At 39.9% G+C, this 17498-nt stretch overlaps 2 protein-coding genes and 1 pseudogene across 3 annotated transcripts; all 3 read right to left on the bottom strand.

Moving 5' to 3' along the window:
* Positions 1-387: 387 nt before the first annotated feature.
* On the bottom strand, positions 388-5803 carry si:ch73-196l6.5 (riboflavin transporter 2). Of its 2 annotated transcripts, XM_018699464.2 has the most exons (5): positions 5713-5793; positions 4223-4320; positions 2804-3833; positions 1559-1682; positions 388-1416 (listed from the first exon to the last, which is right to left on the bottom strand). In XM_018699464.2, the coding sequence occupies exons 3-5, from the start codon at positions 3814-3816 to the stop codon at positions 1207-1209; spliced, it is 1347 nt and encodes a 448-aa protein (XP_018554980.1). In that variant the 5' UTR covers positions 3817-3833; positions 4223-4320; positions 5713-5793; the 3' UTR covers positions 388-1206. The 2 variants fall into 2 exon arrangements, with proteins under 2 accessions (XP_018554980.1, XP_018554972.1); XM_018699456.2 differs by lacking the exon at positions 4223-4320 and having other exon boundaries at positions 5713-5803.
* A 972-nt stretch (positions 5804-6775) lies between these two features.
* On the bottom strand, positions 6776-10877 carry slc52a2 (solute carrier family 52 member 2). Its single transcript, XM_018699444.2, has 4 exons — positions 10593-10877; positions 8801-9656; positions 8584-8707; positions 6776-8180 (listed from the first exon to the last, which is right to left on the bottom strand). The coding sequence occupies exons 1-4, from the start codon at positions 10720-10722 to the stop codon at positions 7971-7973; spliced, it is 1320 nt and encodes a 439-aa protein (XP_018554960.1). The 5' UTR covers positions 10723-10877; the 3' UTR covers positions 6776-7970.
* Positions 10878-11687: 810 nt separating this feature from the next.
* On the bottom strand, positions 11688-15446 carry LOC108899138 (uncharacterized; annotated as a pseudogene).
* Positions 15447-17498: the final 2052 nt, after the last annotated feature.

Below are 17498 nucleotides of genomic sequence, written 5' to 3' on the forward strand. Positions count from 1 at the left end.
TAATAATAATAATTATTTAACGAAGAAATAATCTCATTGGCTGTGTAATATATAGAACTATGGCATGTTAATGACTGAATTATTCATTAGTTTTGCAGGTTACTGCTTCAAGGGCAGCTCTGCCTCTAGCATCATATGAAAATATTATGTAAATAAGACAACTTTATTTCTCATATATTTCTTATTTAACAGTAGATTTGTGTTGATGCAGTTGGTCAGTCAACCGTTTGTTCTCTTGGTGTACACACACTTGCCATGTAACCCACTTAAAATATGTTGTAGATCTGCATTTACATATTTATTCATAGACAAAAGTGGCCTGTGTTTTATGTGATTCTCTGACGTCTGAATGTCCAGTTTCTGTCCAGTCTGGTCATCAGTTTACAAAGAGAAGAGACACATTATGTTCCTTTAGTAACACTGTGGTTATATTTTTATGCTTTAATATAACATAATACAATAAACAATATGATTAAAACACATCTTAATAAAAAAATAATAATGCGGTTACAGAATTATTATTTTACAGATCATTCATTTCCACACAACTAATGTAAATATTTTTTTTCTACAGACTGTAGTGGTCAGAGGTGTAACAGATATTGTTACTCTCAGTACACCGAAGACCAATTACATTCAAACAGAGAGTTACATAACACTTAAAGCAACATGAAGAGGTTGAACCAATTGATAAATAAGGAAGGCAAGCACTCACAAAGTCAGAGAGTAAAGTAAAATAAACTTGAAACAGCAACTATGCCTCTATATTTTAGTGTAACTACATTCACAAATGTTCCTCTTTCATTTTACAAAAATTGATCAATAATTTATTTTGTGAGTGCTCACCTGCCTAACCATCAACTCACTGGACTCTTGCTTCTGGCAGAAAGGTTTTCAAGAGATCTAGACCAGAAATCTGATCCTCTTTAGGTCCAAACTACATCTGTCAACACATTTATTACAAAGCATAAATTCGTCAGTCAGGTAGACTACATTATAACTAGCTTGCTCTATTTATATCTTCGTGGTTTTCTTTGTTGTAACAAATGAAAGCTTTTAAATGACACATTCAGATTCAGATGTCGCTGAGTGACTAAATCATGGGACAGAGAAAGCAATAAATAGGCCTCATATTGATTCTCACATTCTTTTCCTGAGAGAAAGAAGCTTTTACTGCTTCCAGTCTCTTCTTAAGGACGTTGTTATTTAAGGACATTTGGTGTTGCATGGGTCCCCTGATGAGAAGAAGCTGTACAGGCTGACCAGTGGGAACATGGTCACGGCTCCCAGCAGAGAGCCTAACTGCACCACAGCTCCACACCACACGAGGGCGCTGTGGCCCTCGTCGCGCAGGATCACACCTATGATCACCTTCACATAGGACAGAGTGAGAACGAAGATGATCCAGGCTAACACCTGTGCAGCAGAGAGAGGTGAGTCTGACACCTGTTTTACATTTTATACAGTGGATACTGTAACATTCAGTAACATTCAATCATTTTTAAACTTGTGAATGAAAAGATAATGTTTGGTGTCTGAGGCCTGATAATGTACTCACAATGATGACACCACCTGAGGTATCATTAACCAGCAGTGGGCATGGACTCAGCACTGCCATGCCCATTATATAAGCTCCAACTCCGCTGCCGATCACTGTGAGAGCTCCCATCAACACCAGGGATCTGAGAAATGACAGAGGAACATTCAGAGTTTGTTGTTGTAGTCAGGATTTGTTTGCATGTAGAGAACAGGCCAAAATTCACCACACATAACCAGAGTTTAACAGTAGGTTGTGGCACGATATTAACAGTACAAACCGGTGTAAATATGGAAGGTTGGAGCTGCAAAATACACTGCAGTGTTAACTGACTGAAAAATCTGATTAGTTACGCGTCCAGTGCACCAGTGCTGAAATAACTTGATTAATTGCTTACTCAGTTGATAGAAAATTAATAAACAACAATTGATGACTGAAAAAAAAAAGCCAAAACAAAACAACAACAAAACCCCAAAACAAATGCTGAGCTTTCACTATATTCAGTCCGTTTGGATGATTTTCTTCTCTTGTCTGTTTTCTATCATAAGATGTTAACTTGAGTTCTGGGAGACTGTGATGGACATTTTCTAACATTTTACAGACTTTAAGTGACAGATTAGTGTCAACTTGTGCCTGAAAATGTTGAAAAGCTCATAGTCTTAAAAAAATTGTCTAGTCTTACCTCCGAAATGAAAAATCAGTTTGTGTGACAATGGCCGACTGAGCTGAGTTCAGACAGCTTGTAAACACAGTCTCCATTGAAGACACTCTGACATTGTCTTATGTAGTCTTATGTAAGAAAAGATTTGTCCTATGTTATTATTTTTAACCAAAGAATTTGACTGAATGAAGTGAAAAAGATCTTGACTTTACCACGTGTCTACAACAATTCACAATATTTCAAAACCTTTGTAGAAATCAAAGGCATTATCTTGACACTAGATACATTTTTAATGTGGCGTCATATTATTTGAAGGGAAAAAAACACTGTATAAAAATAAAAATATTGAAACTGTAACACAGTTTGTTGACATTTTACATGGATTTAAAAGAGAAGTTAATTAATTTTTATCTAAACTTTCTAGCGCTTCCTAAGATTTCCTCCTTTCTTCCTCACTAAATAATGTTTTTGTGACTTTAGGTGAATCAAAGGTCTGGTACTGAGGGTGTTGTAATATAAGTGTGTTCATCCTCTTTAAAAACAAAAATGTATCTGACCATCAACCTTGTATTTGTGTTGAGCAGATTACAACAGCAGACTCTGACCTTATTGGGAGGAACATGGCGATGAAGCAGGCCAGAGGGTTGGACACGGCAGCCATGGTGGCCGATAAGTGGTAGGCGTTGTTCCCGTACGGCAGGCATGAGTAGGACTGCACAGAGGGAAGGACCACGTTGGTCAGAGCGTTCGTCCAGGCCAGAATCACAAAGATGTAAAACACCTGCATCCAGCTGTAAGTCCCGGTGCCAAAACTGCTTCTGCACTTCTGGTTTGCCGGTCTGTACGGATCCATCATGGACTTCTGCTCGGCCCACTTCCTGTTTTTCTGAGATTTCTCCTTCACCCCGTTGGTGTATCGATTGTTGGGGTGCTCCCTGGCCACAGCGGGGTGGTAGTTCAACAGCAGGAACGCCACCAGACACACCAGCATCATGGCGCTCAGGAAAAAGAAAAACACCTCAACGGAGAAGTTTGCCGGCTGATACTGGGCTTGGAGTTCAAAGGTCACAGAGCTGTTGGAGGAGCTCAGGGTGTGGTTCACAGACTGTGTGCTGTTTATGCAGCGGACCACCCCAACACCCTGGATCAAAGCCACTAAAGCGGGCAGCAGGCCACTCACACCCTCCCCAATGTAGTAGGTGGTCAGATACTGAGGCTTGAGGCGCATCATGAAGGGCAGGAAGGTGACGGAGGAAGTGCAGTCAACAGCAGCGAGGAAGAAAGTTAAGACGAGGAGGGCTACGCTGCGAGGAGCGCCTGCCACTACAACCGTCTTCGTCCAGAAGAAACCCAGCAGGAAACTCGCCACAGTCCCCAGGCCGATGATCACGTATATGACAGCCGTCTCATTCAGGGCGCCGGGCCGGAAGCGATGCATCAGGGTGACGAAGAGAGGCCCGACGTTGGCCATCTGGATGAGGACTGAGAGGTACGAGGGCAGGTACCAACCCTCTGGGATCTGGGGGACGATCAGAGGCAGCTCCACCCACAGGCCGTTGATGGACACCCAGGAGCCCATCCCAAAAAGACACGCCAACAGGTGGGTGAGTAGTGACATATTTGAGATGGTTTTCTCTAGAAGTAGACAGAGAGTAGATTTAAGCTGACTTCTGAATTTTTATCCAGCCTCACTCTCTGGAAATCATAGGACTTTTAATTTATTGATTTTGCTATAATACCTTAAAACCTCTGCCTTTGTGCTAGGTGTTAGCAAACATGCTAACATGTCAAATTAGATATAATATGGTAAACAACATTCTTGCCAAACATCAGCATATGAACCTTGTAAATGTGAGGATGTTAGCATGCTAAAGTTAGCATGTAGCTCAAAGCAACCAAAGCAGCGCCTACAGCCTATGGATACATCCATGCTACAGCCTTGCAGCGCTGCTAGCATGGATGTTGACTCTTTCTTGTTGCACATGAAACAGACTTTCTAAACTTTGTTGTTCATCTGTACAAACATGTTGTCTCAGTGAATGCGGTTGAGGTTTGAAGCTGCTGGCTGATGCTGATCCTAACACAATGGAGCTCTGTGTATTTAGTTGGTGGTCCTTAAATGCTAAAAAAAACCAAAAAAAACAATTAGCAATTTGACTTCAAAAATATCTCATTTGGTGAAAAAGACATTTTCTGGAAGGAACAACTCAGACTGACTTGACTCAGTCCATATTACAGGGAAAATGTGGACATACTGAACATGCTGAAATTTGACTACAGATAAGGATACAATTCAACATTTTTACGTGAATCATTTCTTAGAAAATTACAGATCTGTAATGAGTAACCTTACAGTTATATTTAGATTGAGGATCACACATTAAAGGCTCATGAATCCATATCTTAAAACCTCTTTAAAGATTAATTAATCTGGATGAAAAACAACATTCTTGATGAATGCAAAAGTAATTTGTATTAATCATGCTGTGGGGGCAAAAAGCCAGTCCACACAAAGTTAGCCAAGTTTAACAGTTAAGACTTTTTTAGCTTGAGGTTTATGAGGGTTAAGATCGGATAAAAGTTGGAGTGAGGTGTGTCAGGGTTACAGTTAAAGCAATGTAATGTAATATATGTATGTTTGTTTGGCTCTTCCTTTATTTGCTGCGTCATTGCAGCAGTCAAAGCTATTTACGATATTTACAGTCGGTAAAACAATAGTACAATGTCAAAAAACAGGTTTTACTACGCAAAAATGTGAATATTAAACTCAGCAGATTAATGTGTCACCATGAGAAAGCATCCTCAGCCATCATCTGCTAAAGGTATAGTGCGTGACTTCTTCCTGCATTTGGTTAATGTTTATTGTCTTGTGCTAAGACATTGTGTCTTTGTTTGGTAGCTGTGCAATGAACAGTGTTTTATTTTTGCAGATTCAGTCACGTTGAAACATGACATGATGAAAACCTCACATGCAAAGTGCCAGATGTCAGTTATTTAATTTGATCACATGCAGCGTGTGGGTTAAACCTGCTTAAAACATCAAGCATACAGCAAAGGAAACATGACCACCCACTGTACTGGTAACTATTACATAACCTATGAAAACAGTACATTGTTTATTGAAAAGAAACTTGCAGCTTGCAGTGGAGGCTTTGATCATTGACAGAATAAGAGAAATTATTCTCAGAATAATGTGGTAATATGTTAGAAAAGAGATGTTAATAAAGAAATAAGACTTAACTGTTAGATCTGGAAGCATGATCATAATTTTAAAGAATCTTCTTTAAAGAGGTTGCTCTCTGAATGTTGGTATTTAGATCATGAACATCAGAATATTATAGAATAAGTAAATAATCCTATTTAAAACAACATATTTTGAAGAACAGCTCTTTACACAGTAAGTTTAGAAAATAACTTCAGTCAACATTTTTTCTCTTTTTGTACACAAATTTCAAACCATTAAAATATTAAAATCAAAAGGACTGTAGTATGCAGATACCCTGCAGATACTCACATGCTGTTTGGTGAAGAGTTTGGAGTTTTCTGCATAGAGAAAGAAGCCAAAGTCCTGTGCAGTAAACTGTGTGTGCACCAAGGGATTAAACCCTCCTTGGGGCAAGTGGGTGTGAGATCATGTAGCCAACCATGACACGTTTTCTTTAACTGATCATTGTCTTAACCTGAAGTACAGTACTTTCACTGTCAGGACTTCAGTGAGCATCACATGCTGTGATTTTCAGCCCAATTTTGTTTCCCTCCTGAATGAGTGAGATGCATTTAATTATTCAGATTTCATTAATTCTGCTTAGAGGGATCATGGGAACAGAGGTGAACATGAGTCAAGTGTTTACACTGTTCAATTGCATAACTACACAAACAAATGAAAGGGTATTAGAAATCCCCCTGCAATTTTGTAGTAAATAATAGGATTGACATAACCTTAAGTAATCTTTTGAAAAACATCCAAATTACCAAAAGCTAATATATGATTCTTGCAGTAATTAGACAAGGAAACATTTTTCAAATATTTAAAGGGATAGTTTCAATATTTTAGGGAGTATACTTGTTTGCTTTATTATCAAGAGTTGGTGAGAAGAATTACACCACTCTCAAAAGGCTAGCAGGCAGTTAGCTTAGCTTAGCGTAAAAACTGCACCATATCTTTGTTACTTTGGGTTAAACAAAATATAAATTCCAGTATTCCACAGCAGATAACAGTTTTCATCAAAGCTCATTTTAATCTGATGTAATGACTTTGTACTTGTGGTACAAAGTCTTGGTCACTGAATTCCACTTGTATTAACTACATATATGGTAATACTGTGAGTGATGCTAAACCAACAACATTTTTTCCTTATTACAACCTACAGCATCAAAACATGTCAGCAATAGACTCATCATTCATCACAGTATAGTAACATCTAAAGTTAAACTTATAATTACTCCATGTACATTTTTATTTAATGAAGCTATCTGTCTATTAATGTCTGCGTTGAACCTTAAAATGAAATGAAAGTTTATCCCGTATGTTTTATAAATAATGCAAGCCTGTTTGAAGAAAAAAAAAAGCTTCAGGGCATTTTCAACAAATCTTTATTGTTCACCAACATCAGCCATTTCATGTCATGATGTACGCATGACAATCAGTAAAAAAAATCAACAAAAAAGCAAGAGAACCTTATCAATCACTTAACTGTTCAAATGTTAATCAGTCCATATAAAGTCAGCACAAAATTTGGAGTTTATTGAAGTTAAAAAATGCGATGTACTGTAGCAGCATGGTTAATAGAATTAACTTACAAGGTATTAGTGCATGTCAAAGATATAATCATTATTTCAGAGACTGAGATGATAAAATCCCTTGTTTGTGACTCATTACTTTACATCTCATCAAAGCCAGATACTGTTCCCTTAAGATAGCACAACTTTACTTTGAATAAAATTCTTAAAACAACCCAAATTACATAAAATGTTTGAATAAAACATTCTGAGAAACAAAGTTAAATCTAAAGGAAACTGGCTTTTATGAAAACCGTGTTTTGTAAAGTTTAACATTTCTCAGGCACATTTAACTTTGGCGTGAAATCAAAAAACGTCACTCCATCTGTGAACTGTATGTTTAAAGTCACTGCATTACAATTTTCATAATACTGACGACTGCACAACTGAACTGTGTATCTGACTCTGATGAAACAGCTCAGACATGATAACAGACATGGAAACGAAGGAAAGAGGTAGTCAGACATGTGAATATAGTCAGTGAAATAAAAAAAAAAAATAGAAGCACCTGCCTCTCTACAGATGGCGCTATAGTTTGCAACTTACAGTGTGAATCCTTCATTAATTAGCTTCAGGAGCAGCAAACATAGATGAATAAGTTAATGATTATGTCCCTGAGCAAATAACTTTTCACATGATCTGTTGTAGTGGCTGAAGTAAACAACTTCAACTACAGTGATTCATTATAAAATACCACACAAAGCACTTGTGGTATTACTGCATCATACGCATTTTACATCCCCTTGGTGAATGTGCAGAAACACAATGCTCCCATTATAAGGGAATGTTTTTGCTTTCACTGGCTTAAAGGCTTCTGAGTCAGGAGAGGATGCCTCATAGGTAGAATGATCCTCAGGAGAAATGAGGCCAAGAAAGATCTAGTGCTTCACTCAGGAACCCTACAGCAGGGTTAAAACAGTCAGTTCCCATGAGGAATGAATGGGAGCTGTGTTTTTAAAAACAAGACAGAAAACATTACATATCTCACTCCTGCTAACTGCAGTTATCCACACACTCCTGAGCTCTAGCAAACACATGATAGACGTTGACCAGGGGGAACATGGTGAGGGCTCCGATAAGGGAGCCCGCCTGGATAGAGATGCCACACCACAGCAGGGCAGCATGACCCGCTTCATGTAGCAAAGTCCCAATCACCACCTTCAGATATGAGAAGAGACCGGTGAAAATGATCCAGGAGATGACCTGCAGGGGGCACAAACAAGAAGCTGAAGTCAGTGGTAAACAGGGAGAAAAAATAGATGGAACAGAGACTTCACTGTGTTAAAGAGCTGATCTAGTTTATCATCTTTGGCATCATTATTTTTCCTATTGCTATGTAGGTATCAAAAATGTCATGTACCAAATGCTGTCACTGAATGTTTACTCAGACTTGTAACCTTTTTAATTTATTCTTTCAGCACATAATTGATTAAACATTTTGCAATTACTTTCATTTAGACAATATTTCACCTTTGATAAGTCCTTTGGTTGAATAAAAAAAAATAATCAAAAAGGTAATTTGGGTAAAAATCATGGGGCAAAATCTGCACTAGAATCAAATAATTTGAAAAGATACCGAGGCCTAGAAATTAGTATTACCACTCACCACTAAAGCCACACCAGCAGGGTTTCCCAGCAGTGGTGGGCAGGGGCTGAGTGCTGCTAACGCCATGAGATATGCAGCAAACACTCCCCCTGCTAAAGACAAGAACCCGAGACCTGCGGAGGACCTGGAAGGCAAAGTAGAGCTGATCATAAGTACAAAGGGTCACAACTTCCAAAGGTAATGGAAAAACATGTAAATGTTTCTTATATTTTCCCACCTCATAACAACAAACATGGCCAGGAAGCAGGCCAGGGGGTTTGCTATGTTGCCAAGGACCACGGAGAGGTGAAAGGTCATGGTGCCGTAGGGCAGGCAGGAGAAACTCTGCACAGATGGTAGGACCCCGTTGGTGAGGGCATTGGAGACTGCGAGCAGAACCAGCAGGTAGATGTTGTGTGGTGTCCAGAACCTCTGAGCAGGCGGCTGTTCCTCCACCTGCACCTGCTCCTCAGACACCGGCGTCCCTCCGTTCTGTAGCGGGTCTGTCTCCTCTCCGTTCTTTGCCGCCCCTGCATTATCAGCTTCCTGTGGCGGTGTGTCTTGCTGTGACTCTGTCTTTCTTCGAGTCAAAGCCAGAAAGCTTAGAGCTGAGACTGACAGCATGACAAACAGGAACCAGAAGAAGTTCTGGGCAGGAAAACTCTCTTTAAAATACTCTGGCTGCACTGTGCCATTCACCGTTTTACACTCCAGCTTGCCAACACCTTGCCCTAAGGCCACAATACAAGGGAACAAAGCACTAAAGCCCTGACCAATGAAGAAAGTACGAATATACTGAGGGGGGTAGCTAAACATAAAAGGCAGGAAGGTGACATTGGACGTACAGCAAACAAAAGACAACACAAAGGTGAAGAGCAGGAATGGTAACGATCTTTCCTCTCCTGCTATTGTGACAGTGTGCGACCAGAAGACGGCCAGGAAAGCAGACGCCACCACTGCCAGCACCTGGATGCAGTGGATGACCAGGCGTTCGTTTAAACGTCCCGGAGCACAGTGGTGTGTGATGGTCACTGCTATTGGACCCAAGTTCCCAAATGCTATCAGCACAGAGAGGTAAGCAGGCAGGTTCCACCCTGAAACAAGAAAACACAAAGATATTGGAAAACTACCCCACAATACTCACTATATTTTTTTTACATTTTATTATGAAAAATGTTTGTTCTATTTATGTATTCTGTTCTGTTGATCATAAAGTGCATTGTTTTTCTCATTTTATTATGTGCATTTGGCAACATTGACTTCAAAATATTTACAAATGTTGAGACAGAAAACTCATTTTCCCTGAATCTGTAATACTCAGAGGCTTTACTGGTGTAAGCTAGGAAGTGGGGCCACCTAGAGTCATAACCTCTCCAGGTGCATCATTTGCCAATTACTTCTTGTGTGTTATTTATTTACCATTACTGGGACTGTGCGTATTTGTTGATTGCATTTGCAAGTATTTTACAAATCAGTTACACTTTCATACAGACGTTTTTAGGAAGTATTTTTTATTTGAAACTTTATTGAAATTGCCAGTTTTGCACATTAAACTGCCAACAGCTGACAGAATAGTTGCCCCACTTCATCCAATAGTAAAAGTCTACTTACACATCAATACATCAATAATAATAACTCAATATATATACACACACAATTGGCAATTAATTAGGTACACAAGCACATATTTAAGTACACGAGCAGTGTTTCACCACTGGTTTTTATCTGCATATTACTCATTTAAATCACTAATACTATCATAAATGTATTTACAGTGTATTCCACCCATTTAATATTTCGCAACTTTGAATGGAGAAAACAAAACACCACTCCCCCTGTAGTCTTCAGTTAAATGTGTAGCTAGCTAGGTTCAAGCTAACATCGCTAGGTTTGAGTCCAACTGAAGCGATAAAAGTCTTAACCATAATAATAATACAAAAGGAACCAAACTGTTATAATAAAGACCTGAATGTAACTGACAAAAGACCAGACAGCGTAAACATATGTTATCTGGAAGTTGTACCACTGACCTTCGGGCAGCACGCTGACAACCACCGGGAGCTCGACCCACAGGCTGTTGACGGAAATCCAGGAGCCCATGGCAAACAGAGCCATCAGCCCGTGGGTGACCGCGGCGCTGCTCCACCAGCTGCCGGACATGGTACCGCTCGCTCCGGCCAAGATTGAAAAAGTAAATTGCGGACGGACACGTTTGTCTTTGTTTGATCGAGACGCCCACAATGTGTTCCTCCACACGCTGCTGTGTGTTAACCTGGAGAATGCTGGACACTTACGCAAAGTTCCCGCCCCTTCGGTTGCCTTCGCGTACTCCTCGTATCTTAAATTTAAAAATATGATTCGAGCAATAAAAACAGGGCAGTTGTTGTCATGCTGGTTGTACAATAACAAACTCGTTCCTACGTTGAACACTTTCTCTTACCTACCCGGTTCAGTGTGTGACAGTGGCTCTATCACCTGTTACTATGTTAATGCCCGCTCTAGTACAAAAGTCAGTTTTCCGATATACCTGAATGCACCGTCACCACAAAAAATCCACGTAGTGCATCAATAGGTGCGTTTGTTTTCCTGCCGACGACAACTGATGCGGGCGGCATCTTAGAGTTATAACTCATGCAGAAACAAGTTATTTAAAAAGATTAGACCCTGGAATCTTTATTTGATGATTCTTTGCAGGGTATGATTTAAATGATGAGAAGTTGTGTGGAAATACAACTTATTTAATTTCCTGTGACATCAAAGTAAATACTGCAGTGGGCTTTCATGATAAAGCTTGCCCCCCTCATCTCCTCTAAGTCCATTAATGGGTCTAGGGTTTTCTTGAGCCCCTCCTAGTCAATGCTTTTACAAGCTTGAACTCATCGACATTGCTGATGCCTGTGACGCAACAACAAATGCTCTTTAAGTGTAAGAAGCACAAGGTTATTATGTGGCTGACAAAACCAAAGGCAGGGCCAATACAGTTGTGAAATTGAACTTCACAGCCGTGAACTTGAACTAAAGCTGGGTTGATTTTGTAACAGTGACCTTTGGTCTCAATGACTAGACACTAGCTGAACTTTTTTTGCTTTATAGTACAAGGTAAGACAAAGTAAATAAAAACAAAATATGAACAAAGAAAATGTTTATTTTGACAGTGGTTTGTGTAATATCTTTTAAGTCATCAGTAGTTACTGACTGAGCTCTGCATGATCACAATAAGTATGGTCTTGTATAAAAAAGGTTTTCTTTTTGGCAACAAAAAAAGTTATAGAAATAGCTACAATACAGCGCCATGCAAATTAAGAGTATCATATCAAAAATATCAGTTAAAAATCTAACAATCCTCTCCAATCAATGGCATCAAAATTATTGTTCACACAGACAGCTTCATCTGACAAATACAGAGGGATACATTATAATGTATTTGTGATGAAAGATTGAGGTCATTGTGTGTATTTCTGCTTAGTTTGTAAACAGAATCACGAGGAAGTCACATGATAACAAAAGTTCCTTCTAATGGTATAAAGTCATTCGTTACTCTCTGTTTGTCATTATCACTCTGCCTCAGTTGCAGCTGGAACTGGTTCCTGGAGCACAGGCTTTGTTTTTGTCTTTTTAGGTGCCCAAACAAGAGAATACCCAGGTTTAACACGAGGAAGTGCGAGCTTTAGCTTCAACACCATCTGTGTGCTGTTGCGGAACATGCAATCCAAGTGTGGGTCTGTGTTGTTGAGAATCATTTTCTGGTACAGTATCTCACAGCGGATTGCTTCTCGTTTCTCTGCTCTGGGTTTCCCATCAAAACGCAGCAGCATTTTGTCGACGTCCTGCTGTGACTTGCAAGGCCCTCCATTTCTGGTCACTGTAGCTATTATGTAGTCCCTGTCCATGTTCTTCTCGAGCTCTTCTTGATGCACTGTTACTGCCCTTTCTCTTCTCTTTTTCATCTGTGGACTGCAGACATCTTTTTGTGTGTTCTTTTTAGCCTGCCCACTAGAACATTCATCAGAGCTGTCGTCAAATGAACCGTACCGGTCTTCATCTTCCTGAGAGCTATCTGATGAAACGTTCTTGTGTGCGGTTTGTTTAGAGGACTTTTCGGGTCTTTTCCTCTTGTCGGGGTCCGTGTGGCCGGAGGGATATTCTGCCATCAGGACGGAGAACGTGCAGCTTACCAGTTGAGCGCTCAAATCTGGTGAAGGGACTTTAGAAAACATCCCCCCAGGCAGGAAATCCTTCAGGTGTTCCTCTGTGACAGCTGCAATCACTTTTACTGCCCTCTTCAAGCAAGCTCTGATTAGATCCCTGTTCGTGTGCCACTGACCACAGTAATGAAACACTCCATCAAAGGTTTTCTCTTGTAATGGGAACTGCAGAAAAACATTTGTGGCGCCTTCAGGTTCCAGCAGGGTTGCAGGATTTTTGGACCAATCAAGGAACTTTTGGTAGAGACAGAGTGTGTACTGGCCGAAGAGCGAGTACTCCCCTCCACTTTTCAGAAGCTGCCAGTAAGGACCGAGGATTTTGCAGTAAATGAGGGCCAGAACACACACGAGGCTCTGAATCACAGGATCATTAGCATCGGCGGCAACACTCTCAAGAATAATGTTTGGACATTCGTCATTGTTCAGCGACAGCAAATCAGAGAAGAAGAGAGCGATCTCTTTGTGATGGTGAATAAGACCCGCTGCAGCTTCAAAGTAGTTGTTGATTTGGTTTGACTGACTAACTGGAAGTCTGGAGGGATTATTCTTTTCCTCGCAGAAGGCTACCCAGTATTTTCTGTAGTTTTGCTTGCCAGGGGTGTGAGGGCTTAAGACATCACAAGCCATGTGAATGTAGCGTGAAGTGGCACTTTCTGACAGATTCACAAAGTTCTTGAATTTTGCAAGCTTGTCACGGCCCAATTTCTCCCCTGTTGATAACATGATCTCTTTTTCAAAGCTCATAATGTGTTTCTCAACTGCATCATGCAAATCAACAAGGAAATTGGCATTGTGGTTTAAAAACACCACAGGGGAGGCCAGTAAAACGTCTTCACAGAGAGAGTCGAGTTTTTTCTCAAACTCTGCCATGGCTGGATGCTCCTTGCATGTCAGAGTATACTGATTTTTGAGGAGATCCATGGAGACTTGCTTGCACGCTGTGGTTTTCCCACCATACACACTTGACAGCTTTTGGACAGACAGCATTGCAATGTCAAGCAGGGTCAAAGCCTCTTCTTTGTTGTCTGAGGTTTCCTCTTCACTGGAGGATGCATCCAAATCCTCATCACTTTCTTCCCGTAAAGACACGTGTTCTTTCAGTATAATTTTTTTTACAACTCCTCTGTTCTCAGATCCCTCACCTTGCATGATTTCATAACTCTCATATTCCTCCTTGATTGTAACTTTTTCATAATTGAGGTTGTCATCTCTTCTCATTCGTTTCTTCACAGCAAATCTAGGTTTTTTTTTTCCGCACCAGTTCAAATGGACTCTGAAGCAGATTTTCCATCGCTGCATTCCTCCTGTGACTTCTTGTTTCAGAATTACGGCAACACTGTTTTAACTTTTTTATCTTGCTCCTAATGACTTTGTACGCCTTTTGAATATCCCCTTTCTTACAAAACTCAGGGTTGAAGTTTCTAAGCCAAGTAACTATGACAACTGGGGCAATTTTCTCCCTGGCGACAAAGTTGCTCAACTCGAGAATCAATCCATTGGTGACTTCAATTGATTGTGCTCGCTCTGAGAAATCCCTCATTTCCAAAAGATGTTGTCGTTCAACCCCGATGCTGTCACATATCGGACCAACAAAGTTAAAGTTGACATCTGATTCCAGGAAGGTCAGCCTCGCTTCACTTCCCAGACTCAGTGTTGTTGCGACACCTCTCTCAATCAAACGACGAAAATCGGCCGACTGATGTCTGGGGAAAATTCTCTTGAGCCAGTCTACAATGGCAATCCACGGAAAATTATTATCCTCTCTCATGAGTCCTACTTGAATCAAAAGTCTGTTCCTGCATGGTGCCTGTTCAAGCTCTAAGCCTTCCCCTGACTGAGGACCAATGAAATCTGCAACAAGCTTCCAATAGTACTCATCTCCTAAAAAATAGAAAAGACAGTGAATGATTAGAAAAGGAATATATGAGGTAGAGGTATAGAGGTAAGGTTGTAAATTTTGAATGAAGTGGAGTTGCTGAAAAAAATTCTGTAATTGTACTGGATTAAATTTGAAGAATTTTGTTTTTCAGATAAATGACAAGGCAACTGCTAGAAATGCAAAGCAATCTGTAAGTATTAACGTACAATAAAAAACTTAATTAATCGCTATTCAGCTTTATATTATCTATATATAATATAAATAGAGAGAATTAGCTCATACAGTGATCTTATAACAGTTAAAACATGGCCATCTTACTTTAAATGTTTTCAACTTACTCAGATTAGCTTCAGTCACAACTGCTTTTCCACAAAGGGAGAAATCTCGGCCCTCCTCCATTCGTGTTCTGTTTTCAAAGAAGAGACACATTGGAAAACTTTCAGTCCTCATTATCGAGAAGCTCACCTCTTAAAGAGGAAAGAGGATGTGTGCATCTTGATAAAATACTTGCTTGTTATTGCCAGTTGTCAGCCATATGTTATCATACCTATAATCTAGTTGAAACTGAATAATTGTGATGCGTTTTTAAATTCCCACCATCACCTTTTATTGACTGCAAATGTTTAGTATTTCTCAATTATTGTGCCATAAATGTTGTGCGCATTAAACTCTCATTTAATCCTGTAAAAGCAGAAAAATAAATATGGATTTGTCAAATCTGGACTGTGTTCATCACAGTGGGAAAGACAATAATGCTGCTAAGTAAAACTGCATCAAGGCACTAACAACAAGTAAGAAACAGTCAGTGTTCCATGTAGTGTGAGCTCCTGAATGAGCAAGGAGACAGAACAGAAATAAGTGTCATACTTTCAGTGTTGTCCTGGAGAATGCAGCCCTGCAGAAAGATGCCTTCCCTTTGCATTAGCATGCACACAGGCACGATACTGAATCCCTGTGGGAAAAGTAACTCCTTTCCTTCCCTAAAAAAGAAAATAAGTTGCAAACATTTTTCAAAGTTTTTACTGTGAAGTTAGAGGTCATGCAGTTAAGCAACTTCAGTGTTGCTGATCTGTGTCTAACGATCTAGGTGGTGCTATTGAACTGTAATATGTTGTTCTGAGAAGTGTTCTAACATTTAGACCAATAGTTCTAAACTTGTTTTTCTTATATATCCCCGTAGCCATATCAGATGGGCTTGAGTACCACTTGATCATCACCATCATTTTGTTCAAAATGTGTTCATTTTAAATTCAATATTATTTACCACTACTAATTATATACAAGCAGATAGTACTACTGGCACATAATACTGGAAAATGGGCGAACATTTGCGTTATTTTGCACCACCTTGTGGGACTTAGTCGCTCATGCTATGAAGGGAATCACACCCCACCACCCCTGGATATGCTGTAATTGCTGCACATTTCTTTCCCATTAAATTCACATAAATTAAACAAATAAACAATACAAATTCAACAACCCCAGACAGTCTCTGTGGTTTACTGGCTCTGACTATAATAATAATAACTTTACATTTGCAAATGGGTACTAATGCTGCACTACCTAGCTGCATGCTAATGTTAGCCTTGTGAGCAACTTGCTAATGTTAGCACCAACTTTACCTGCAGGAAATTCAGCATAATACACAAAAATAATCCGCGAATAATGGCCAGAGCTGAAAAGCTGTGTAGCACTTGGTAGAGCTACCAAACACTTTCAAGTGTACAATCAGTAAATATAGAGTTTGAAAGCAAAAATTCCTACCCAACACCATGGATGTATTCCCCTGCACAGACTACACCATCTCTACTCCTCTCTACAACAACACACGGTGGAACAGTCGAAACAGTGGGCTGGTCAGTGATTGGGCAGTTTTACGGAAGGCGGGCTGTTGTTGAGGTCTCCACCAATCACAGAGGAGATGTGGAATGCATTGTGTGACCACTGGGGTTGCAGTTAGCTATCAACCGCTAGCAGCAGGTAATGTAAAAACAGCAACTCGGAGCACGAAATGTTCGTTTTTATATCAGACAGCAGTTCTTAATTCGTGTAATAGAACTTTTCGTCAACGTAGTGACCGCTGCTGTGCCGTTTTTCTGTCACGTCATGTTGCATGGCAACTTGTTAAGTAGCTATTTGCAACAACACAGGTTAGCTTGGTTAACGTTTACCGAACAGCCATTGATTCGTTTAGCTAACAACGCTGCCATCGATAAAATAATGAATTAGTTAACATTTAACGTCACTGAAAAAGTTGTGTTATGTATGTATATTATTTGATAGTCGGCGACAAGTCGAATGGATGGATGGATGTGAACGTCTGCCCCTGTCGTTTACAAACAAGGGATGAAGTGCAGGTAGTTCCGAGGTACAAATCACATCTGGAAAACGATAAGATTATTTTCTAAACTTTTAACAACATGCCACACGTTGATAGACAACAAACGGCCATTTCTAGTTAACATAAAACATGGACTTCCGCAGTTTCCTTAGCCAAATTCCAGTCAGATCCTCACTGAAAGTGAAACCATAAAAGGAAAAGTATATTAGTAACTAAGAGCAGAGAAGTATTAACAAACATTTTTCAGTGTTATTAAATGTGCACTTAGCTGCTTAACAGCTCCTCATCACGTAACTGCAGGTACACGACCTGGTGCAGGATTTGGTTGGATTGCAGTTGATTGTACATCTTTGCGTGACATTGTGTGTAACCCCTGTATTCTTGACTTTGCTGAGAGGTCTGTGTTTTTGTCTTTATTATACACAGAGAAAATCTGTATTTGAGAGCATGGTGAAACGCCCTCATGAGCTTTTAAGTTTTAATAAAGATTGCAATATCATGGTTTACTCAC

Source organism: Lates calcarifer, linkage group LG3 (assembly GCF_001640805.2).
Source record: "Lates calcarifer isolate ASB-BC8 linkage group LG3, TLL_Latcal_v3, whole genome shotgun sequence".
Lineage (NCBI taxonomy): Eukaryota > Metazoa > Chordata > Actinopteri > Centropomidae > Lates > Lates calcarifer.